A 24,378-nucleotide genomic window follows, 5' to 3' on the forward strand; every position below is an offset into this window, starting at 1 on the left:
TGCCACCATTGTTCCTGTACCAAAGAAGGCAAAGATACCTGAACTAAATGACTATCGCTCCGTAGCACTCACTTCTGTCATCATGAAGTGCTTTGAGAGATTAGTCAAGGATCATATCACCTCCAACTTACCTGCCACCCTAGACCCACTTCATTTTACATACCGCCCCAACAGGTCCACAGACGATGCAATCGCCATCACACTGCCCGGTCCAATGTGGACAAGAGGAATACCTACGTAAGAATGCTGTTCATTGACTACAGCTCCGCATTCAACACCATAGTACCCTCCAAGCTCATCATTAACTTTAGGCCCTGGGTCTCAACCCTGCCCTGTGCAATTGGGTTCTGGACTTTCTGATGGGCAGCCCCCAGGTGGTGAAGGTAGGAAACATCTCCACTTCGCTGATCCTCAACACTGGGGCCCTACAAGGGTGCATGCTCAGCCCCCTCCTGTACTCCCTGTTCACCCATGACTGTGTGGCCATGCACGCCTCCAACTCAATCATCAAGTTTCCAGACGACACAACAGTAGTGGGCTTGATTACCGACAGACAGCCTACAGGTAGGAGGTGAGGGCACTCGGAGTGTGGTGCCAGGAAAACAACCTCAGTAAACGTCAACAAAACAAAGGAGATGATTGTGGACTTCAGGAAACAGCAGAGGGAGCATATCCACATCGACAGGACAGCAGTGGAGATGGTGGACAGTTTCAAGTTCCTCGGCGTACACATCACGGACAAACTGAAATGGTCCACCCACACAGACAGCGTGGTGAAGAAGGCGTAACAGCGCCTCTTCAACCTCAGGTGGCTGAAGAAATTTGGCTTGTCACCTAAAACCCTCACAAAATTTTACAGAAGCACAGTTGAGAGCATCCTGTCGAGCTGTATCACCGCCTGGTACGGCAACTGCTCCGCCCACAATCGTAAGGCTCTCCAGAGGGTAGTGAGGTCTGCACAACGCATCACCGGGAGCAAACTACTTGCCCTCCAGGACACCTACACCACCCGATGTCACAGGAAGGCCAAAAAGATCATCAAGGACAACAACCACCCGAGCCACAGCCTGTTCACCCCGCTATCATCCAGAAGGCGAGGTCAGTACAGGTGCATCAAAGCTGGGACCGAGAGACTGAAAAACAGCTTCTATCTCAAGGCCATCAGACTGTTAAACAGCAATCACTAACATAGAGAGCCTGCTGCCAACATTCACTGGACACTTTTTTTTTTTCTTTTTTTTAAATATATATATTGACTTTAATGTATCACTAATCACTTTAAATAATGTCACTTTAATGTTTACATATCCTACATTACTCATCTCATGTGTATATACTGTATTTCATACCATCTATTGCATCTTGCCTATGCCACATCCATATGTTTATATGTACATATTCCTATTCCGTCCCTTTACATTTAGTGTATAATGTAGTTGTTGTGAGTTTGCTAGATTACTTGTTAGATATTACTGCACTGTCGGAACTAGAAGCACAATTTTGCTACACTCACATAAACATCTGCTAACCATGTGTATGTGACAAATAAAATGTAGATTTGATATAGCGTGCTCCGAACACATGTGTTTAAACGTAACCCGGGAAATGGAGCGGAACATTAGTTTTGTCGGATGGAGGCATCCATAGCTGTGTGGATTGGTGCAAAACTGCTACAGTAAGTGCATATAATTGACAGAGTGTAAAGAAGGAATCCTGGACAGAATAAAAATATTCCAAAACATGCATCCTGTTTGTAACAAGGCGCTGAAGTAATACTGCAAAAAATGTGGCAAAGCAATTCACTTTTTGTTCCGAATGCAAAGTGTTATGTTTGCGGCAAATCCAATACAACATATTACTGAGTACCACTCTCCATATTTTCAGCATAGTGGTGGCTGCATCATGTTATGGGTATTGCTATAAATTTTAAGGACTGGAGTTTTTTCAGGATAAAAAAGAAACAGAATGGAGCTAAGCGCAGGAAAAATCCTAGAGTAAAATCTGGTTCAGACATGGTTCAGAGATTGATTCACCTTTCAGCAGGACAATAACCTAAAACACATGGCCAAATATACACTGGAGTTGCTTACCAAGAAGACACCGAGTGGCATTTTTGACTTAAATCTACTTGAAAGTCTTTGACAACACCTGAAAATGGTTGTCTACCAATGATCAACAACCAATTTGACAGAGCTTGAAGAATTTTGAAAATGATCATGGGAAAATGTTGCACAATCCAGGTGTGGAAAGCACTTAGACTTACCCAGAAAGACTCACAGCTGTATCGTGAAAGTCACAGTACATATCGTATCGGCACCTAAGTATCGTGATAATATTGTATCGTGAGGTCCCTGGCAATTCCCAGCCCTAGTGCATACTGTTTTAAACTTTTTTTATTTTATTGAACTGTATTTGTTCCAATGCGTGTGATAGACCTGTCAATTAGGCCCAATCTTCATTGATGACCAATAGCTCCTAGACCTGATCAACACCAGGCACTTCAGTAGACGATTGATAACGTACTAGGAAATGATGACATCTCATTCACAACATTGCTTTATAGGAACCCTTGTGGATTGGTATTAGGAAGGCAAGGTTAAACATGTAGCCTAACCATAAGAAGATGTATTTGAATGGTGTCTAGTCTACATTACCGCATAGTCAGACTGAGATGTGCTCCCCTCTGTTCGCTGCTTCGCCAAGACTTTAATCATGTCATTTTCATCATTACTCGAGCAATTTCACACGACTATTATCTGATGAGTCATGGTGGTTTAATGCATGTCTTTTCCTTTTGTTTCATGAATCCCAGGGCAACTGGGCCTAATTTTAGCACTGTGCTGCTCTGCTCTTGTACTCTTTGATGTTTTAGGTCATTGTGGAAAATGTAGACCAGTTGTCTGCTGATAAATTGTTCAAACTGTCAATTTAGCTTTGGCCTATTTGTATTTTCATACATTCTGCAGACTGTGCATGCATTGTGTTTAACAAGTAATCATTCTTAGTGTTGTGTGTGTGGTCTGTGTGTGTTTACAGAATAATCGCCATGTGTGGAGACTATTACATAGGCGGGCGGCGGTTCTCGTCCCTGTCGGACCTGATTGGTTATTACAGCTACGTGTCTTGCCTGCTGAAAGGTGAAAAGCTGCTATCGCCCGTGGCACCCCCAGAGGTAAGATTTCATTGCACTCGAGTAGAAATGGAAGTTAGACTTTCTTAGACACATACTCAATATATCTGGGAAATATCTACTTCCCCCTACACCCCAGGCCATATATCATAACCACTCTCAGGAGAGAAGCCAGGCAAAATACTAATGAGTGGTGTGAGGCTGTGAAATCATCATCCCGGAGGGTGTCTGGTGGAATACTTTTAATTTAGAATTCTGAGGGGGGTTGAAGATGTGAAGATTTTGGTGGAAGCATGGGTTAATGTGCAGTTCTGTGTTTTTATTGTCTGTGCTCGTGTGTGTAGCCTGTAGAGGACAGGAGGAGAGTGAGAGCCATTCTTCCATACACCAAAGTGCCAGAGACCGATGAGATCAGGTAATCCCTACAAGAAGCATAAGACATTTGTGGAAGGTGAAAGTGTGTGTTTGCCCTGTTGGAGATCACATTATCTGAATAGGACAAAAACAGACCTCTCCCTTTCATTTAGCAATTCCCAGCACGCGAACAGATGAGCCTGGCTATTCTTCATGTTGTCAGATCCGAGAAACTGTCTGAACCCTTAACACAGACACACTGCTAGCACAGACTTAGCTGGCTGGAAAGAACCATGCTATAGTTCTTCACAAAGGTGTTTGGTAGCTTACATGCGACACCTTGTGGAGAATGCCTGGTACGACACCCAAAGACTACCATATGTAAGAAATAGTTCAGTCGGCAATAAGCTGTAAAGCCTCAAGCGTCCGCACTGCCTTTAGATCTCATAACTAAATAGTTAATTGAAAAGAACAAAGACTGTTTCTAGTGCATTATAGTGGGTTTTTGTGAAACAGGAGATGCAGGTGTGAGTTCATTCGTAGCAGCACATTAAGATGGTAACACACATTTTTTGCCCCCTGAACGTTGACCAGTTTTTTTTTTTTTTTTTTTCCTCCTCTCCATGTCTGTTAGCTTCCTGAAAGGGGACATGTTTATCGTTCACAATGAACTGGATGACGGCTGGATGTGGGTGACCAACGTGAGGACAGAGGAGCAGGGCCTCATTGTGGAGGACCTGGTGGAGGAGGTGGTGAGTTGAGTACAGCACAATTTCTGCTCTGCACAGGTCTGGGATCAGCCCTAACCTGTAACCATTCACTTGGCTTGTGTCCCAAATGGCACTATTCCCTATGTAGGGCACTACTATATACAGGAAATAGGGTGCATTTTGGGACACAGTCATGGTTTGCCATTTAACATTTTATTTTCTCAACCTTTCCTACTCAGCTGGCAATTGGAGTCTTTTGGGTCTTTTCTGATGTTTTCTTTTTCATTCGTTATTACGTCTCCACTGATTTGTTGAACTGTTCGTGCTTATTTTCAGGGACGGGAGGAGGACCCACACGAGGGCAAAGTGTAAGTTCTGATTTGGCTTTTTCTCTTAGGTTGCCATAATGTCTCTGTACAGTATATGTTATTTTGTATGTAAACCTTTGTCAAAACAGATCATTTCATCAATACTTTTGTCAATACCCACCATTATCCAACCCCCCCAAAAACATTGGGGTATTAATTCATGAAAATGGCTGTTTAGATCATATTTTTAGACAGCCTATCATTTGAGGTTCATTACGTCCCTGCCTTCTGGCTGCCTCGACACACGCAACCCATGTTTACCCTATCCTCTAGCCAAATTATGTTTTCATGTTGTGCAAGAATGGGCAGGGAAGCTTGAGTGAGAGCATACTGTATACAGTATGCGTCGTTAGTGACTTTGACATAATCCATGTTTGCATCTACACGGCTCAATGAATCTCTAACAATGATGGTGTGACTCTGACCCAACACACAGTAAGGCTGTAAATGTGTGTTAATTTTGTTTGCCGGCCTCCCAAAGACAGACGTACAGTTGTCTAAAGTTTACATACACCTTAGCCAAATACTAAATGTACTCAGTTTTTCACAATTCCTGACATTTAATCCCAGTAAAATCTCCCTGTGTTAGGTCAGTTAGGATCACCACTTTATTTTAAGAATGTGAAATGTCAGAATAATAGTATAGTGATTTATTTCAGCTTTTATTTCTTTCATCACATTCCCAGTGGGTCAGAAGTTAACATACACTCAATTAGTATTTGGTAGCATTGCTTTTCAATTGTTGAACTTGTGTCAAATGTTTTGGGTAGCCTTCCACAAGCTTCTCACAATAAGTTGGGTGAATTTTGGGCCATTCCTCCTGACAGAGCTGGTGTAACTGAGTCAGATTTGTAGGCCTCCTTGCTCGCACATGCTTTTTCAGTTCTGCCCACAAATTTTCTATGAGATTGAGGTCAGGGCTTTGTGATGGCCTCTCCAATACCTTGACTTTGTTGTCCTTAAGCCATTTTGCCACAACTTTGGAAGAGGCCATCACATGCTTGGGGTCATGGTCTATTTGGAAGATCCATTTGCGACTAAGCTTTAACTTCCTGACTGATGTATTGAGGTGTTGCTTCAGTATAGCCACATAATTTTCCATTCCTCATGATGCTATCTATTTTGTGAAGTGCACCAGTCCCTCCTGCAGCAAAGCACTCCCACAACATGAAGCTGCCACCCCCGTGCTTCACGGTTGGGATGGTGTTCTTTAGCACGCAAGCCTCCCCCTTTTTCCTCCAAACATAACAATGGTCATTATGGCCAAAAAGTTATTTTTTTGTTTCATCAGACCAGAGGACATTTCTCCAAAAAGTACAATCTTTGTCCCCATGTGCAGTTGCAAACCGTAGTCTAGATTTTTTATGGCGGTTTTGGAGCAGTGGCTTCTGCCTTGCTGAGCGGCCTTTCAGGTTATGTCGATATAGGACTCATTTTACTGTGGATATAGATACTTTTGTACCTGTTTCCTCCAGCATCTTCACAATGTCCTTTGCTGTTGTTCTGATATTGAAAGTACGTTCATCTCTAGGAGACCGAGCACGTCTCCTTCCTGAGCGGTATGATGGCTGCGTGGTTCCATGGTGTTTATACTTGCGTACTATTGTTTGTACAGATGAACGTGGTACTTTCAAGCGTTTGTAAATTGCACCCAAGGATGAACCAGACTTGTGGAGGTCTACAATTTTTTGATTTCTTTTGATTTTCCAATGATGTCAAGCAAAGAGGCACTGAGTTTGAAGGTAGGCCTTGAAATACATCAGGTACACCTCCAATTGACTCAAATTATGTCAATTAGGCTATCAGAAGCTTCTAAAGCCATGACATCATGTTCTGGAATTTTCCAAGCTGTTTAAAGGCACAGTCAACTTGGTGTATGTATAACTTCTGACCCACTGGAATTGTGATACAGTAAATTATAAGTGAAATAATCTGTCTGTAAACAATTGTTGGAAAAATGACTTGTGTCATGCACAAAGTAGATGTCCTAACCGACTTGCCAAAACTATAGTTTGTTAACAAGAAATTTGTGGAGTGGTTGAAGAACAAGTTTTAATGTCTCCAACCTAAGTGTATGTAAACTTCTGACTTCACCAGTATGTACAATGTGAGAAAGGCATTTTACAAATCCAACATATTAAAGAAGTTGTATTGTATCCGTTAACTAAAGTTGCTTTGTTTTGTACGAGTAGTTGAGTATTTGGAGTGAGATGTCGTTAGAATGACTGACATTGGCCCATGTATGAGAGTTGACTTGCTGATGGGAGTTCACCAATAGGATCTATCAGGTTGTGATTCATCATCCTAGACTCTGATCTGACCCTTCTAAAACCCCTCACCCCTTACCGCCCCTTTAAACCCAGCACATTATTGATCTGTCGGTTTTCTTTTCCCTCCTCTCTCCCTTTTTATCTCTAATGGTCCATCCTCGTCCTCTCTGTAGTTGGTATCACGGCAAGATCAGCAAACAAGAGGCCTACAACTTGCTGATGACAGGTAGCAAGCACTATATTCTCTGTCTTTAGATTTTACATTCTCCTCACGATTAATGTAGTACAATGGGATTATGCTATCTTGTTATCAACAAACCTTTTCTGTTGCTAAAATATACAGTACTAGTCAAAAGTTTGGACATGCCTACTCATTCAAGGGTTTTCTTTATTTGTACTATTTTATACATTGTAGAATAATAGTGAAGACCTCAAAACTATGAAATAACACATATGGAATCATATAGTAACCAAAAAAGTGTTTCTTCAAAGTAGCCACCCTTTGCCTTGACAGATTTGCACACTCTTGGCATTCTCTCAACCAGCTTCATGAGGTAGTCACCTGGAATGCTTTTCCAACAGTCTTGAAGGAGATCCCACATATGCTGAGCACTTGTTGGCTGCTTTTCCGTCACTGCAGTCCAACTCATCCCAAACCATCTCAATTGGATTGAGATCAGGTGATTGTGGAGGCCAGGACATCTGATACAGCACTCCATCACTCCTTGGCCAAATATCCCTTACACTGCCTGAATGTTGGTTTTGGGTCATTGTCTTGTTGAATAACAAATGATAGTCCCACTAAGCGCAAACCAGTGGTAGCCATGCTTGTTAAGTGTGCCTTGAATTCTAAATAAATCACTGACAGTGTCACCAGCAAAGCACTCCCACACCATCACAGCTCCTCCCATGCTTCACGGTGGGAACCACACATGCGGAGATAATCCATTCACCTACTTTGAAGGCACAGGAGGTACTTTGAAGAATCTCAAATGTAAAATATATTTAGATTCGTTTAACTTTTTGTTTTGGTTACTACACGATTCCATGTGTTATTTCATAGTTTTGATGTCTTCACTATTATTCTACAATGTAGAAAATGGTAAAATAAAAACCCTGGAATGTGTAGATGTGTCCAAACTTTTGACTGGTACTGTATGTTCCAATTTATTGGTGGTGAGCATCAATACTGTCAATGTCAACAATCAATGTGATTTCTCTCTCCCTTATTTAGTTGGCCAAGTGTCCAGCTTCCTGGTCCGGCCGTCAGACAACACACCCGGGGACTACTCCCTGTTTTTTCGCACCAATGAGAACATTCAAAGGTTTAAGATATGCCCCACCCCCAACAATCAGTACATGATGGGGGGGAGATACTACAACAGGTATGTGTAGCAGGGGCGCGTACTGTCTCCCAGTGCAGTAGTGATGAACCAAAAGATTTTTAATAGAATCAGAAAATAACCTGGCCTATAAATAGTGCCCGGAGATTTTCCTGGTCATGGGATGTGGTCAGGAAATCCCTTTCGGCCTTACCTGTAATCATACTGTATAAAGATGTGGTGATATCCAGGTATACAGTTCCACATAGAAGTGGAGGTTATATAAAAATGACTATATAAAAGTCTGATGCGTTAGGAACAAGTATGGTGGTTAGTGCTGGTCATTAGAAATAACTGCTGTGCTCTGTCTCTTCTCTCTCTGGCAGTGTTGATGACATTATTGAGCATTATAAGAAAGAGCAGATCGTGGAGGGCTACAACCTGAAAGATGCTGTCTCAGTGCAGGTAAGCCTGAGTCCACTAACCTCCGTTGTGGTGCTACTCTTGTCCATAACAGTTTGAGACGGCTATAGATGTGCAGGTATTTAATGGTGTTGATGTGGTGTTTTATTGACGTTCGTGTATTTCAGCAACAGGAACAAGTGCTTTCAGACTTGGTGGACGGCAAGGAGATCTATAACACTATCAGACGGAAAACGAAAGACGCCTTCTACAAAAACATTGTCAAGAAAGGCTACCTCCTATTCAACAAAGGTACCCATATGTTTTTACGCTCAAATACCTGTAAATGTAATCTTCCAGACCGTAGCCCATTTCTCTCTCTCCCACTTCTCCCTGAAGTGGTCACTAGTATACTACCCCTCGTGGATTTAAAAGGCACGGATTGGTGTAATAAATATGATATAACTCCCCCCTGAACTTGAGAGGGAGTGAACAAGTGCAGGCAGAGGGGAGGGAATTGGCCTCATGTCTTCTCCCCTCTCCTCTCCCTACCCCCAGGCAAAGGCAAGCGGTGGAAGAACCTCTACTTCATCTTGGAGGGGAACGACGCCCAGCTCATCTACTTTGAGAGTGAGAAGAGAGCCACTAAACCCAAAGGCCTGATTGACCTGAGCGTGTGCTCGGTGTACGGCGTGCACGACAGTCTGTTTGGCAGGTGAGACATTTCACCCATTACTATTTATCCTAGATCGGAGTGAACATTGAATGGGACAAGATCGAATCAGTGCACCAGAACATAAGCCTATGGTTGTTTATGAATTTTTTTTGTTGCCATGTTGGGCTGAGTCTTTTCTTTAGTTTTTCTGTCTGAGTTTGATAGGAGTGCATAAATTCGATTGGGCACGTGCTTGTTCAGAAATAACTACCTGTTTTTGTTTGCAGGCCAAACTGTTTCCAAGTTGTGATCCAGCACTTTAGTGAGGAACAGTACATATTCTACTTTGCTGGCGAGACCCCTGAACAGGCACAGGTTTGTACTGATCTGTCTCTCACACTCTTTCTCTCTTTGGGACATTCTCCAATCACACCTTTCTTTAATCTAAGTGTTTTTTTCCTCTCTGTAGGACTGGATGAAATGTCTGCAGACGTTCTGCAGTAACCTTAGGAAACCCACCCAGCCCACTCCCAACAAGAGGCTCCGACAGGTACAAACACAATGTCAAGTGCTATTTTTATTGTGCTTTATCATTTAAAAAAAATAGTTTTTACAAATATATGCACAATATGTGCATTTCTCTTTTTTATTTTTATAAACTGCACCAAATCACATTCCTAACTTTGTTTGATATGGCAAACAAGTATTGAATCTTAAAATGCAAGTTGGGCCTTTACTCCCCAATTCATCACTCCTTTCTTTAAAAAAAAAAAAAAAAGTTTAATTACAGATTTGGTCATTTTAGCAGATGCTATTATCCTAAGCGTCTTACAGCGAACACATGTAGGTGGCCCATGCGGGATTCAAACCCACTACTTTGTAGTTCCAAGCAGCTGAGTGACTGCTTGACTGTTGACCTGGTGTGTCCCATCAGGTGAGCAGTCTGGTCCTGTACGTGGAGGAGGCCCACAAGCTGCCGGTGAAGCACTTCACCAACCCCTACTGCAACATCTACCTGAACAGTGTGCAGGTGGCCAAGACCCACCCTCGAGAGGGCCAGAACCCAGTCTTCACTGAGGAGTTCATCTTTGAGTGAGTCCCAATTCCATCTTCATTCAAAGTGTTATTGGCAATTTAGGGGGAATTGGGACATTTCTTATTTGGCTTCCATACTGCACTTACTGATGTAATCATTGCCATCAGCTGTCCAATCATGTTTGGGTTCACTAAATTGACAGACAATATCTTTCTATTTTTTCCCCCCCCTTCAGTGACTTGTCGAGTGAAATCAACAGGTTTGAAATCAGCCTGAGTAACAAGACAAAGAAGAGCAAGGAAAGTGACATCTGTGAGTCTCTGTTCTACTTAGACTAGAGCTATGTCACGAAATCGAGCACTCTCTTTTATAATCCCATTCCATATGGATATGCGAAAAACAGCGTTTTATTGTCTGTGTGTTCCACTAAATGTCTCTCTCCCTCTGCCTCAGTATTCATGCGTTGCCAGCTGAGCCGACTGCAGAAGGGCCAGATGATAGACGAGTGGTTCCCTCTGAGCTCCCACGTGCCTCTGAAAGGCATCGAGCCGGGCTCCCTGAGGGTGCGAGCCCGCTACTCCATGGAGAAGATCATGCCTGAGGAGGAGTACAGCGAATTCAAAGAGGTCACACACACACACACACACACACTTATTGATGAAGTCATTCATTAATTAAGGATTATCAATAGTCAATGTACAAAGACCAGCACTCGGTTGCAATAAGTGAGACACCAAAACATGGATCAGCAGTTAGTAACAAATACTGTATTACGTGTGAGGTACATAGCATGTGTCCTGGAAAAATACATGTCAAAATGATGGCCGCTTGTTTGACCATAGGTCACTGACATTGACTCTGTCTGGTTGTCTGTGTGGCCCCACAGCTAATCCTGCTGAAAGAGTTCCATGTGATCTATGCTCTGGCCCATGTGTGTGGGCAGGACCGCACCCTGCTGGCCAGCATCCTGCTGCGCATCTTCAGACATGAGAAGACAGAGGCCCCCTTACTCAGGACACTCAATGACCGAGAGATCAACATGGAGGGTAAGACAAAGACACACACCTCTGCATGTTGTAGCGCCATTGTGAAAGCCCACTTCACAATGATAAAAAAAACAATCTCCACTTTTAGATGCTTTGTGTTTATGATTCCAACGCTATGACACACACACACACTTGGCTGATGAGAAGTCCCCTCTCTGGTGGTTCCCAGATGAGGCGACGACCCTGTTCCGAGCGACCACGCTGGCCAGCACGCTGATGGAGCAGTACATGAAGGCCACGGCCACACCCTTCGTCCACCACGCCCTCAAAGACACCATCCTTAAGATCATGGAGAGCAAGCAGTCCTGCGAGGTAAACACACAACACGCACACATTTTCTGACATGCAGAAAGGCTTTAGCCTTATTTTGTTTAGCCCAAGCTCTACCTACTGTATCAGTTTGGCAACATCTTAGATCTGTAAAGTTACTTTAGTCAACTCTTTCAGTAGAGAGGTGTGTGGGCAACAACCCAGCTATTCTTCACTTTATCTCCCGAGTGGAGTGGAACACTTGGCATTTATAACATCATATCAGTACTTTGGCTACCCAGAATACAAAACAGTAACTCATGTCACAATGACACAGATTCACAGTGCTGTGATCTCACAGGACTCTTCAGACTGACTGTCTCCTCCAGTGGAACAGAGGGCATTACACATTATCTTCCACAGTTGCTTTCAACAGTAAATCCTACTCTAGTGAAATAATCTTATGTAGCCCATCTTGTTTTTGTTCATGAGCACACTTCTATCTGTATAATGAAACATCTCTCCTTTTCCTGTCCTCTGTTTTTCTGTGTCCCCCTCACTAGCTGAATCCCTCAAAACTGGAGAAGAACGAGGATGTGAATTTGAACCTAGCCCACCTCCTCAACATCCTGTCTGAGCTGGTGGAGAAGATCTTCATGGCTGCCGAGATCCTGCCCCCGTAAGCACACACCAATCCACGTTGCACATACTAACACGGGAACCATCCACATAGGGTTGGGGTGATGTATGAACTTTTGGCATATCGTCGATCGGGACTCATTGATTTGGACTAACAAAAAGACGAATCAATCCGTTAATTTGACTAGAATTCTGAAATGTCACTGTCTGTATTGTTCTGCTTTGTCAAGTGTAAATAGGCTATCATCTGTCATCGACGATGACGTCCCCATCGACGATGGCTGTCAATCATTATCGTCACCCGATGACATCATTCATCGGCCCAACCCTAATAAGTAAGGAAGTGTATATCCGACCGGCAGAACGAAAACTTAAGTTTAGGCATAGGGATCGAAATTGAGGTTAAGGTTAGGAATAGTTTCAGTGAGGCATAAAAGTAACATTGGGGTTAGCGTAACGCCGCCATTCATTTTCTGCCGGTTAAATATACACTGCCATTTTAAGTAACCATCTCCACAGTTTGAACCCTGTATATCATGACATTCTCCTGTAGTACAATCAATATATTATGTCGTCAGACAAACCAACAAATGAACTGAACACATTAAATACGTCCATAGGCTAGCTTGATGTTCATAAAGTCTATTTTAAGTCATGTTCCAGTACATTCAGTCTCACTCTCTCTTCCATGACCCTTCCAGGACTCTAAGGTATATCTATGGGTGTCTGCAGAAATCAGTGCAGCAGAAATGGCCGACCAACACCACCATGAGAACCAGAGTCGTAAGGTAACTAACTGTACACACTATGGATCTACTTTGCCATTCTAGTGTTATGGTGCCTTTGGTCAAGGGGAGGCCTATATCAGGAATGTTTGGGAAGCACTGATCTAACGGATACTTGTTTCACTCTTCCAGTGGCTTTGTGTTCCTGAGACTGATCTGTCCTGCCATCCTCAACCCAAGAATGTTCAACATCATTGCTGGTGAGCCTATACCCTTCTTTGTATTTGGTATTGCATAAATTGATTATTTCTTAGCATGGAATGAACAGTGTGTCCATACATTACTTAATTTACTTGTTCATCTTTTTTTTTGAAGACCCTCCCTCTGCAACAGCAGGCCGTACCCTCACATTGATTGCCAAGTCTGTCCAGAACCTGGCTAACCTGGTGGAGTTTGGTGCTAAGGTACGACCACCTTAAAGCTCCTACACTGTTCTGTGTAGGGACGTTTGTATCCCTGTTGTCGTCTAAGCGCAGGCAAACCAAAAAGTGTAAGCCTCCATAGCTGTGCGTTGTACCTTGTTTCCATCCTTCAGGGAACAGTATCTTTACTTTCTGGCATAAATGTTAATGCCGTGTGTTCCTCTTTTCAATCCAGGAGCCCTACATGGAGGGTGTGAACCCCTTCATCAAAAACAACAAACACAGGATGATCATGTTTCTGGATGAGTTGGGGGTAGGTTACTTGTTTCCATTTCCGTTAGACACGTGTCAGTTCTGTTCCAATGTCTAGGTCAGACGTTAACATGTGTATCCTTCACAGAATGTCCCTGACCTCCCTGAAACTACAGAGCACTTTAGGACAGACCTGTCCCGTGACCTCGCAGCCCTGCATGAGATCTGTGTCTCTCACTCAGACGACCTCCGCACCCTGAGCAATGAGAGGGGAGCACAGCAGGTGTGTGGCAAGTGCATTCAACCAGTGATTGAAAGGCCAAAAAGTATTTTTGAATCTGTTAATGATATGGTACCAAACATGCCATGATGATTGTAAACCATGGCTGTCTCCTGTTTCTCTTTGTAGCACGTGCTGAAAAAGCTGCTGGCCATCACTGAGCTCCTTCAGCAGAAACAGGTTCACTATGCCATGTCCAACAGCAACAGGTAGTACAGCACTCCTCCCCTCTCTCCATCCATCCCGCCTTTTCCTCGCACGGAGTCGCACACGGGAACCGACCAAGCATGCGCCACTCATCACCATGGCAACCCACCCCTCATCTGACAGCCCCGCCCACCATCCCCATGCCACGAGAACAGCAGCAAACAGAACCAGTACCTAAAAAAACTAAACTTGCACCAGTGACTTCTGATAAACTGTTCATGATTCTGTATGTATCGCACCCCTTTTATTACAAGGGTCAAAGATTTTATTTCAATGCAAAGCGTCACATACCCAAGACATGTTTGTCCACACATCATAGGTTGCCATCTTCAATATGAGGAGTCAACTGACATGAAGCTACAGTCAAACCTGTTTCTTATAACTGGATTATGAGCGATAATGCTTTTTATACTGTAATTTGACTTTCTTTTATGGTTGTGACAATGTGCTGAAACTAGCGTTTCCTGTTTTAGTTTGAAAATGTTAATGCAGAAAGTATGTCAAATTCTCTTGCTGGAATCATGAGTATATAATTGAGACAAACTGAATTGTTTTGTTTTCCAACTGTATCATGTTTGTTTAGTTCAGTCTCAATGCCAGACAAGATACATAATCAAAGAAACAGCAGTACAGATTGTATCAGACATGCATGCACTTATTAAACTTTTTTGTAAAGTAGATAGTGGAACCTTTTCTTCCCCAGGTAACTGGTGTATTTCTCCTGAAAACACATGTTTGAGAAGTGCAGCTCTATCATAGCCTAGTACACAGGATGCCCGCCTAAACTCTTTCCATGGAATATTCTTGCATACATTTATACCACGTTATCACAAGAAACACATTTGGTATTTAAAGGTTGACACCATAAAACGTGTACAAAAATAGGTTTATTATATTACAGGAATAAGTGACAAGACCATAATGTATGGCCTGATTAAGAACAAAGAAAAACACAAATGGTGGACTTTTTCCCCACACTGGGTAGACCACCTGTGAGACCATATTGCTGATCCTTCAGTGGCAAAAGGGGTTGGGTGATATTTGGCTCAAACTAAGGGGATCTATTCAATCCATATGGCAGAAGTTCAGCATTAGTAATTTAAAGGCAATGTTAGCAGAGCGTAGACTGCAAACGCTGAATTGGAAATTCAGGTATACAGACTGAATAAAGCACTAATTGTTTTCTTCATAAGTCATCCAAATCTTCATCTGTCCACTCCTCCTAGAAAACACAGCAAGCTATTAATGACCTGAAATGTAGAGGCACTGGTAGCCAAAATGTATGTGGTTTCACTCACTTCTTCTGTCATGCGGGGCTCTTTCGCTACATGATCGTCATCCTCATATCCTCGTTTTCTTTTCCTGTAAAACAGATTAAGATTTAACTGTCAGATGAAAGAGTGCACAATCTTTTGTTTGGGTGGTATATGAAGTATTGGTGACCGGTAGGCTAAAACTGACTGGATTTATGGAAGGTAAAGAATCATGGAGATCGGTCTGCTGGAAGCTGTTTTAGCAGGCCACATTTGTTAAACATGTTCATCCCTTCAAGTCATGCACATCTCCAGTCCCATGTCATTAGGTAGAGTACCACGGTGAACACCCTGCAAAGTGACTCTCCGGAGTTCATATCAGATTGTATGAATATAGAAGGGGTAGGGTCTTAAATAAATGGCATTAAGATGTAACTGATCAATGAGGCCTTTTCAACAGCGTACACTTTGTCTTGCAGGACCGAGTGCACCATCATGGCATTGGCTGCCACCATCCAGGTAATGTGAATTCTACAAAGACTGGACGGGTTGGTCAGTCAACCAAACCGCCATCAAGCCCTGGCACGGAGCGCTGGACCGGAGACTAGGTGAATTTGTATTGAGCATGTAGCTTTCTGGACGTGTCGGTCCACTATAGCTGACTGGATCTGGGAATCTCTTGCCAGTCCCAAAGCCCTGGAACAGACACCGGTGAAATAAGGAAGAACTCTTTACCCAATGCTAGGTTGAACTATATTCAAGCTGAGAGGGCCAGACTGACATGAACAGGACACTGTTAGCCTATTTTGGCAGTTATATTATAGCTTACAGACAGCTAAAGAAAACTGAACTGGATCACCTATATGTTGATTGGCTTGGCCTTTGTCCTGAAATTGGGAGGGGGCCTGACTTGAACCCTAGAGGTACTTACACACTGCCTTTTCAACAGTGGAACCTTCCCAGAGGGCCCCGGGGCAGCGGCGAGCCAAAGCATCGTAGCGATAACAACGATCTTCAGGGAAATCTAACATAGCACCTCCAAGACACAAGCCTTAACTCACTTTACACACCACGATTTCACAACCCTAACTCCAAAATGGCAGTTTACAATTCACACTAGCTTCTTATACTGTCGGGGTTATCTTTATTTTTTCAGTTACCTGTATATAGCACTGAAGCTACTAGCTATATCTTTTGTATGCTGCTTTGCCTGTTATATGACAAAACCAGTGTTTATGTATGATAAGCTATCATACAAATGTTAACCTAACAGTTTGTAAGAACTATTTGTAACATGTGCATGTATAACCCTATGGAAACTGCCCTGATGTCTGGGCCTACATACAGTATGTGCTGCTCTGAGAAACTAAAGGAACTGAGAAATCCTCCCTTTAAGCCTGAGCTCATCAACTGAAGCTTTCATATATTTGCAACTTCAAATGTAACCCTCACTAACCCACTTTCCTTGGCCATAACAAGCCAACACCACACTGACCAAGATAAGAGATTCATTTTGTGCAGGCCATGCCCAGATTTACCTCTGTCGTTTGGATGAGAACTGGCTGACTTAGTACTGCTCATACAAACCACTAAAAGTCAGATGCACTGAAGAGTACACAGACTTTGCAAACCTCACCCGAGTGTTCATAGACTTGAGATTAAACTCCACTCTTCAAATATATAAAATGTCAGCTGTGCTTCATGGAGCGTGAAACGGTTCTGCTTCCTCTCTATTTTTCTATCTGATAGGCAGAACCGTGAATCTTTTGCATCTTAGATACACTTGATCGACCTGGCTAAATAAAAACGGTTAGTATGTATGGAGAAATGTATTGCTTCATTGCTGCTAGACTATTTACTATGACGGGCGTTTGGAGGAGTCCTGATTGTTATAGTAGTCTCAGAAGCCGGAATATCCTCTCGTTACCGGTCAGCCATTCCTATCACACAATATTAACCTGTTACTCAAGTCAGCTGATCATTTCTACCTTGAAATTCACTCCCTAGTTGTGCGGTAGTGCACCATGTAACCATATACAATGTAACAATTGCATGTGTTTGTAACTGACAGATGCATGCACTCAAGAAGGCTATACTTACGTGTTGGAGTTTGTGACAAAGTCAGCATGGACCCTCTCCAGTTTCACTTTGTAAGCGTTCACCTCGTCTGGTTTCGGAAGTTCATACTTTTTCATGAGACTTTTTATCCCTGTGTCAAAAGGAAAAACACACGTTGATGTTTGTCACTGAAACAACATGTTAATGTTGCTTTGTAGAATGTCGATGTGCTGTCAAACAGATCAAACTTGCCACCAAGTGGTTGTAATTGGTAAATGCAACGATGCAGGCAAAAACTACTCACGTCTCATCGCATCGTACATCTTTAAGAGAGTTTCTTTGTCCTCCTTCAGTCCCATACATTCGGTCAGATAGCTATAACAAAAGGGACAACAAAACTAGTTCACGGCTAAATTGATCATAATTCATGAAAACAGATTGTGAGAATACTACCCTGTCTACAATACACTATGGAAGAATGTTTGTTTTCACTTGCTGTTCTCTAGGCCATGTTCAGCCCATGTCCCCTGGAACATGGCCTTGCTCTAGTCTACACAGAGCCCAGTTAGTGGCCTACCTCTCCATGCTGAGGCCGGCCCGCGACGCACTGTTCAGGATGGCTGTCATGGCTATCTGAGATGGGGGAAACAGCAGCCCACTGTCCGTCAGGGTGACCCGCGTCAGGAAGTCATCAACACTCTTCCTCAGAGACTCTGGGTTCTCCAGAAGAGGGTACCTTGTCTGTGGTAAAGGTCACCAATAGACAGAGCTGTTGACTGAAGCCGTAGTTGGCACATAACCTGCTGGGTTTTTTATTCTTACAGAATCAACAAAGTCCACAACATGGCTCTTTCCATCTCAGCAGCATATTCTTGCACTACACTCCACCGGGTTTATGTTCATCTGCTGTATCTCTACTGCGCATCATTGACCCAGTAAGTATCTCCATTTCCATCTACCCACCTTGATGTCTATGAGCAGGCCCTCCATAGGTCTGTAGGGGGTGTGCACCACCAGGTGGAAGTTGAGCTGCTGAATGAGGAGGAGCTCATACTCTAAAATCTGTTCAAGAGCCCTCTCCTGCCCGGCCGCACTCTCCTGCACAAGATTCCCCACAAACTGGGTGCTGGACACATTAAACTCATCCACCTTACAGGACAGGTAGGCACAGATCAGCCTGAAAGAAAATAAAAGAAAGCAAGAAGCCAGGGCAGAGGTGGGACAAAAAGGGATGATAAGGGTGGCAAGGAGATTGGGAGAAGGAAAAGACGCGAAGAGAGAATGAGGGCGAGAGAGGTTATGCACAGTGAGTTCAGAAATCAAGTTTATCTGTATCTAAATAGGAGTTTCTCAACATATGGCTCTGGGACTACTGGTCAAAGACGAGCCCTTTACTACTCACATGATTGTTCTGGGGTGGTATTCCATCAGTGAGTTGTTCAGGTAAAATCTCCGGAAATACATGATAGCTGTACCCTGTTGAGATGATTGCACTGTTAAGCCCCCTAGATAAATCCAGTTAGTCTAAGTCTGATTTACGGTGTACCCTTACAAAACACATACCACAACAGACTTGGGCATCACAGGCTTGAAAGCATTACAGAAGTCAAGGAGTCTCTTCTCATAGTGTCTGAAAAGGACATTCTCCTCGTGAGCCTCCAGCAGCACGGCATCACTAACCCCAGGCTTTATCAAGGCAGGGTCAAAGGAAAGGAGGAGAGGGGGAACAACAAGGGCATTAACAAACTCAATGTTGGAAGCAGGTGACAACTATAATCAAAGTTAGATCCAATGAGGCCATTTTTAAAAAAATCTCTAAGTAACAAGTACCAAGCAAGAATTTTACTGGGAGTGGTCTGAGTGGGGAGTGGAACATTTTAAATTAGCTGTTATTGGCAGAGAAATTAGCTGTTATTGGTCTATTAACTAGGCCGAATTCACCAGGCAGTCCAAAGCCAACACAGCCTGTTGTTTTACAATAGGAGCAAATTAATCCGTATGCAAAACAAGCAAGGAGGTGGGCAGAGCCAAGCACGAGATCCTATTGTCGCATTCTAGCATCCATTTGCATATTTCCGTTAGGGAACGCATACTCTGAAGTGTGCAATAACTCAATTCGCCATTGCACTCCTAAACAGATTTTTTCCAAACATTGGCAAGGGGTAAAGTCTACAAAACTTAGTCCATTCTGTTCGTAAAAGATTTGTTTTGGGAACAGAAAAATGCATCGAGATCGATGAGAAAAATGTGCAGAATTTTGGCCAGAATCCATCTTTTCCCACTGGCTTTCTCACATCTGAGTGTGCAAACGTCAACCGGATGATTAGGATGTATACACCATTATTTTCACAGTATTATTCCAACCTCAGTGTAGAAATACAGTTTTGAAGTTGGACATTTACTTACACTTAGGTTGGAGTCATTAAAACTAGTTTTTCAACCGCTCCTTGTTAACAAACTACAGTTTCGGCAAGTCGGTTAGGACATCTACTTTGTGCATGACAATACATTTTTCCAACAATTGTATAAAGAAATTATTTCACTGTATCACAATTCCAGTGGGTCAGAGGTTTACGTCCACTAAGTTGACTGTGCCTTTAAACAGCTTGGAAAATTCCTGAAAATTCTGTCATGGCTTTAGAAGCTTCTGATAGGCTAATTGACATAATTGGAGGTGTACCAGTGGATGTATTTCAAGGCCTACCTTCAAACTCAGTGCCTCTTTGCTTGACATCATTGGAAAATCAAAAGAAATCAGCCAAGACCTGGGAGCAATTTTCAAGCGCCTGAAGGTACAGCGTTCATCTGTACAAACAATTGTACACAAGTATAAACACCATGGGACCACGCAGCCGTCATACCGCTCAGGAAGGAGACGCGTTCTGTCTCCTAGAGATGAACGTACTTGGTGCGAAAAGTGCAAATCAATCCCAGAACAACAGCAAAGGACATTGTGAAGATGTTGGAGGAAACCGGTACAAAAGTATCTATATCCACAGTAAAACGAGTCCTATATCGACATAACCTGAAAGGCCGCTCAGTAAGGAAGAAGCCACTGCTCAAAAACTGCCCATAAAGCCAGACTACGGTTTGCAACTGCACATGGGGACAAAGATCATACTTTTGAGAAATGTCCTCTGGTCAGATGAAACAAAAATAGAACTGTTTGGCCATGATGACCATTGTTATGTTTGGAGGAAAAAGGGGGAGGCTTGCAAGCCAAAGAACACCATCCCAGCCATGAAGCACGGGGGTTGCAGCATCATGTTGTGGGGGTGCTTTGCTGCAGTTCACAAAATAGATGGCATCATGAGGAATGGAAATTTATGTGGATATATTGAAGCAACATCTCAAGACATCAGTCAGGAAGTTAAAGCTTTTTTTCGCAAATGGGTCTTCCAAATGGACAATGACCCCAAGCATACTTCCAAAGTTGTGGAAAATGGCTTAAGGACAACAAAGTCAAGGTATTGGAGTGGCCATCACAAAGCCCTGACCTCAATTCCATAGAACATTTGTGAGCAGAACTGAAAAAGCATGTGTGAGCAAGGAGGCCTACAAACCGGACTCAGTTACACCAGTTGTGTCAGGAGAAATGGGCCAAAAATCACCAAACTTTGTGGGAAGCTTGTGGAAGGCTACCTGAAACGTTTGACCCGAGTTTAACAATTTAAAGGCAATGCTACCAAATACTAATTGAGTGTATGGTAACTTTTGACCCACGGGGAATGTGATTAAGTAAAAGCTGAAATAAATAATTCTCTACTATTATCCTGACATTTCACATTCTTAAAATAGTGGTGATCCTAACTGACCTAAGACAGGGAATTTTACTAGGATTAAATGTCAGGAATTGTGAAAAACGGAGTTTAAATGTATTTGGCTAAGGTGTATGTAAACTTCAGACTTCAACTGTATATATAAAACACAGGAAATCACGTTGTCTGCACTGGGCCTTTTAACATTAGCCTAATGTAAAATGTTTTTAATAATTTTACCTTCCCACTGGCAAGCATTTTGTTGCGATATTTCTGGTTGGCTTCATATCTCAGTTGTTCCAGACTTTCTTCATTGTCGAATGTCCAGTACTTTTTCTGTGAGCTAATGTGAAACATGGTGAAGTTCTGACTGCACATAACAGAAAATTGATTGTCAAATACTGTCACTTGAATAACAGTTACACAACATCACATGTGCAAGCTAAGTTAGCAAGCCAACAAACGGATTAGCCTATGCTATAGCATTTGATAGTTCGATGCCTGTCCAATAGGAAATATTATAGCTAGTTTAAAGAAGCAAGTGACGTTAAGTGGTAGCTAGTATTAAGCAAGCTGGTTGGCAACATTGTAGAGGAAGAGGCCCCATTCTTTCCTTACCTTTTAGCTAGCCGATGGTAGCTAAGGCGTTAGCTACAGCAACAGCCGGCTAGCACTATCTAGACGGTCGTTGCTGTTCGACTTGTTAGCGAAGCTTCAACTAGCTGTCTAATCAAACTCCAGATGATCCGTACAAACGTTATGATATAACTAACTTGCAAGCTCGATAAACTTAATATCTTTATGATTTTGAAAGTAACTAGCTATCTTAGCAAGTAGCTTTCACATTCATGTCAACAGCATGTCCATTGCGTAGTTGTACCGTAATATATGGTAAAGTGCGCAAATTGATATGCGCATGTAGGTGGGCAGGTTGGCATTTATTGTCATGATGCTTGACCCGAAGGCAGCTCTGAAGAGTGGTGAGTAGCTAGAGCAGCCACAAAGTAATACAAACAATGTAAAACTGAACCTTAACCACACTGCTAACCCAAATGACTAAACCGAACCTTAAATTAAGACCAAAAAGCAAATTTTTGTTTTCATGATTTTTATCATATAGACCATTTTGAATCAGCAGCTGGCACATCAAATGGAAATTGCTCAGTGCGGCCTCCAGGGCAAGATTCATGACAATAAACGTCAACCTGCTGTACTGTACAGTGGGGCGCACGTACGGGTTCAAGTCAAGATCAACTAGGATGAACAATTAGACTACACGTTTATATGATTATTATTATCATCACAGCTGGGGCATAAAGCTGTGGTAGTGTGATTTTGATAACTGATTATATCAAAGGCAAACAGCTCTTCAACATAACTCTCCATATCTATCTATCTATCACACACGCACACACACATACATACATACATACATACATACATACATACATACATACATACATACATACATACATACATACATACACAGAGAGAGAGAGAGAGAGAGAGAGAGAGAGAGAGAGAGAGAGAGAGAGCGCAGCAATTAAGTAAAATTATGGGTAGGGCTTTATGCTGAGAAGAATGTCAGAAAGATCAAGGTTGGAGGAGGCTTTGGAATCACTGAAACCCCCACATCTATTCACCAAACTAAAAGCCATGTCATCTCCCGGACAATTTTATTTGTCTATTTGTCAGATCCGTCCCATCGAAATCATAGGCTATGGCCAAAACATAAAATGGGATATTAATTAGCCTTTAGCCAATCAAGGGCAAATGTACTGTTTCTGAGAAAGGTGACTCATTGAAATATGAAAACCAGCAACTGAATCAAATGTTTACTATAACAGACTAAAAGGTTTACTCAACCCCCACTCTACCCAGTGGTTCCGTATTGCCTTATTTGCATAAACATTAGTAATTTATGAATAATAAATGTTCTTGCGTTCAGTGGGAGCCATTCATTTGAATATCACCATAGCACTACAGTTGTATGTCCTGTGTGCGGTGTTATCACGAAGCCCTTAAAGCCTGCATATTGAACCAAAAACAAAGGAAATGCTATAACAGGTATGTGAGACTTTTCAATATTTTTATGTCTTGCACGCGCTGTCAATCGGCAGTACATTTTCAGCCTGAGCGTTTTAACAGATATGGTTTTATTATGGCATGCTATGTACAGGGAGCTTGTATCTAGCCTACAATACCGACCGCTCGTTCTTTGCCCTGTGAATTGCATAAACATGAAGCGTCAATGCATTATTGATGAGACCATAGCAACGTATATAGCTATGGTGTGTGTGTGTACGCGCGCCATGTGTGCATATGTGCGTGTATGTGGGTGTGGTCGTGTTCACTTCTAGGTGGTTTCACCCTGCCTTTGATAACATGCAGCTAGGCATGTATATAGCATAAATCTACACTTTCCTGTTGTTGTCAACAAGATGTAGCCTAGTTTCCCTATTTGCATTATTTTCCCTCTGTGTATGGGATGTGTGTGGGAGGGAGGGAGGGAAGGGAGGGAGGGGGAGAGAGAGAGAGAGAGAGAGAGAGGAGAGAGAGAGAGAGAGAGAGAGAGAGGAGAGAGAGAGAGCAGAGAGAGAGAGAGAGAGAGAGAGAGAGAGAGGAGAGAGAGAGAGAGAGGAGAGAGAGAGAGAGAGGAGAGAAGAGAGAGAGAGAGAGAGAGAGAGAGAGAGAGAGAGAGAGAGAGAGAGAGAGAGAGAGAGAGAGAGAGAGAGAGTGTCTTGATACATATTGCTATCTGTGTGACTAAGGGCTGTGTTTATGTGTTCTGACAGAATGTGAGTGGTGGGAAATCACACAGGGTTGCTTTGGCATCAGCAGATCAACCAAATGATCTGAGCAACACCCTGATCGAGTTACTCTTATTTAGTCTAAAATGAACTGCATTCGCACTAGCCTGTGCAGCATGATGCAAAAATATTGCTTCATCTGGAAAGCTTCAGGCATTGACACATTAATGCTAGTTCCAGAGACTGTCTTTGAGCAGCAATTTGAATATGAAATAGGAATGATAGTGTGGAATGGGGATTGCCTTGTTGGCTGTACTTTACTGCGATGATGCTTTTTGTGATGTTGTCATCATGATCTGATTGTAGTGCATATTGCTATCTGAGTGATTGATTGACACCTTTTTCACAAGCATTATACTGTACCACATACTGAACACCAGACACGAAAGGATTTCCATTCAAATTGAATATATGTTTTATACAATTAAAGTT

The 24,378-nt window shown here is 42.7% G+C and overlaps 2 protein-coding genes and 1 long non-coding RNA gene across 4 annotated transcripts in view; 2 read left to right on the forward strand and 1 right to left on the reverse strand.

Annotated features, from left to right (window-relative positions):
• Positions 1–14,179, forward strand: part of LOC111958018 (ras GTPase-activating protein 1) — a 52,680-nt gene extending 38,501 nt beyond the window's left edge. The window contains exons 3-26 of one of the 2 annotated variants that reach the window (XM_023979183.2): positions 3,037–3,172; positions 3,475–3,545; positions 4,119–4,236; positions 4,531–4,562; positions 7,006–7,058; positions 8,067–8,217; positions 8,541–8,619; positions 8,745–8,868; positions 9,115–9,271; positions 9,499–9,586; positions 9,681–9,761; positions 10,146–10,303; positions 10,483–10,559; positions 10,701–10,873; positions 11,134–11,293; positions 11,463–11,605; positions 12,106–12,221; positions 12,412–12,516; positions 12,883–12,969; positions 13,099–13,166; positions 13,282–13,370; positions 13,564–13,641; positions 13,729–13,863; positions 13,990–14,179. In XM_023979183.2, coding sequence (XP_023834951.1) covers positions 3,037–3,172; positions 3,475–3,545; positions 4,119–4,236; positions 4,531–4,562; positions 7,006–7,058; positions 8,067–8,217; positions 8,541–8,619; positions 8,745–8,868; positions 9,115–9,271; positions 9,499–9,586; positions 9,681–9,761; positions 10,146–10,303; positions 10,483–10,559; positions 10,701–10,873; positions 11,134–11,293; positions 11,463–11,605; positions 12,106–12,221; positions 12,412–12,516; positions 12,883–12,969; positions 13,099–13,166; positions 13,282–13,370; positions 13,564–13,641; positions 13,729–13,863; positions 13,990–14,073 — 2,563 coding nt within the window. In that variant the 3' untranslated portion in view covers positions 14,074–14,179. The remainder of the gene's footprint in view (positions 1–3,036; positions 3,173–3,474; positions 3,546–4,118; positions 4,237–4,530; positions 4,563–7,005; positions 7,059–8,066; positions 8,218–8,540; positions 8,620–8,744; positions 8,869–9,114; positions 9,272–9,498; positions 9,587–9,680; positions 9,762–10,145; positions 10,304–10,482; positions 10,560–10,700; positions 10,874–11,133; positions 11,294–11,462; positions 11,606–12,105; positions 12,222–12,411; positions 12,517–12,882; positions 12,970–13,098; positions 13,167–13,281; positions 13,371–13,563; positions 13,642–13,728; positions 13,864–13,989) is intronic. The other variant, XM_023979184.2, reaches the window with a different exon arrangement.
• A 755-nt stretch (positions 14,180–14,934) lies between these two features.
• ccnh (cyclin H) lies at positions 14,935–21,955 on the reverse strand. Its single transcript, XM_023979185.2, has 10 exons — positions 21,755–21,955; positions 21,377–21,506; positions 18,942–19,064; positions 18,781–18,854; positions 18,342–18,555; positions 17,956–18,119; positions 17,683–17,753; positions 17,421–17,529; positions 15,366–15,429; positions 14,935–15,289 (listed from the first exon to the last, which is right to left on the reverse strand). Exons 2-10 carry the CDS (start codon positions 21,491–21,493, stop codon positions 15,254–15,256), a joined length of 972 nt encoding a protein of 323 aa, XP_023834953.1. The 5' UTR covers positions 21,494–21,506; positions 21,755–21,955; the 3' UTR covers positions 14,935–15,253.
• Positions 21,956–23,022: 1,067 nt separating this feature from the next.
• Positions 23,023–24,378, forward strand: part of LOC139023624 (uncharacterized) — an 82,722-nt gene continuing 81,366 nt past the window's right edge. The window contains exon 1 of the long non-coding RNA XR_011474788.1: positions 23,023–23,203. This is a non-coding gene — a long non-coding RNA (uncharacterized lncRNA). The remainder of the gene's footprint in view (positions 23,204–24,378) is intronic.

This window comes from Salvelinus sp. IW2-2015, linkage group LG33 (assembly GCF_002910315.2).
Source record: "Salvelinus sp. IW2-2015 linkage group LG33, ASM291031v2, whole genome shotgun sequence".
NCBI lineage: Eukaryota > Metazoa > Chordata > Actinopteri > Salmoniformes > Salmonidae > Salvelinus > Salvelinus sp. IW2-2015.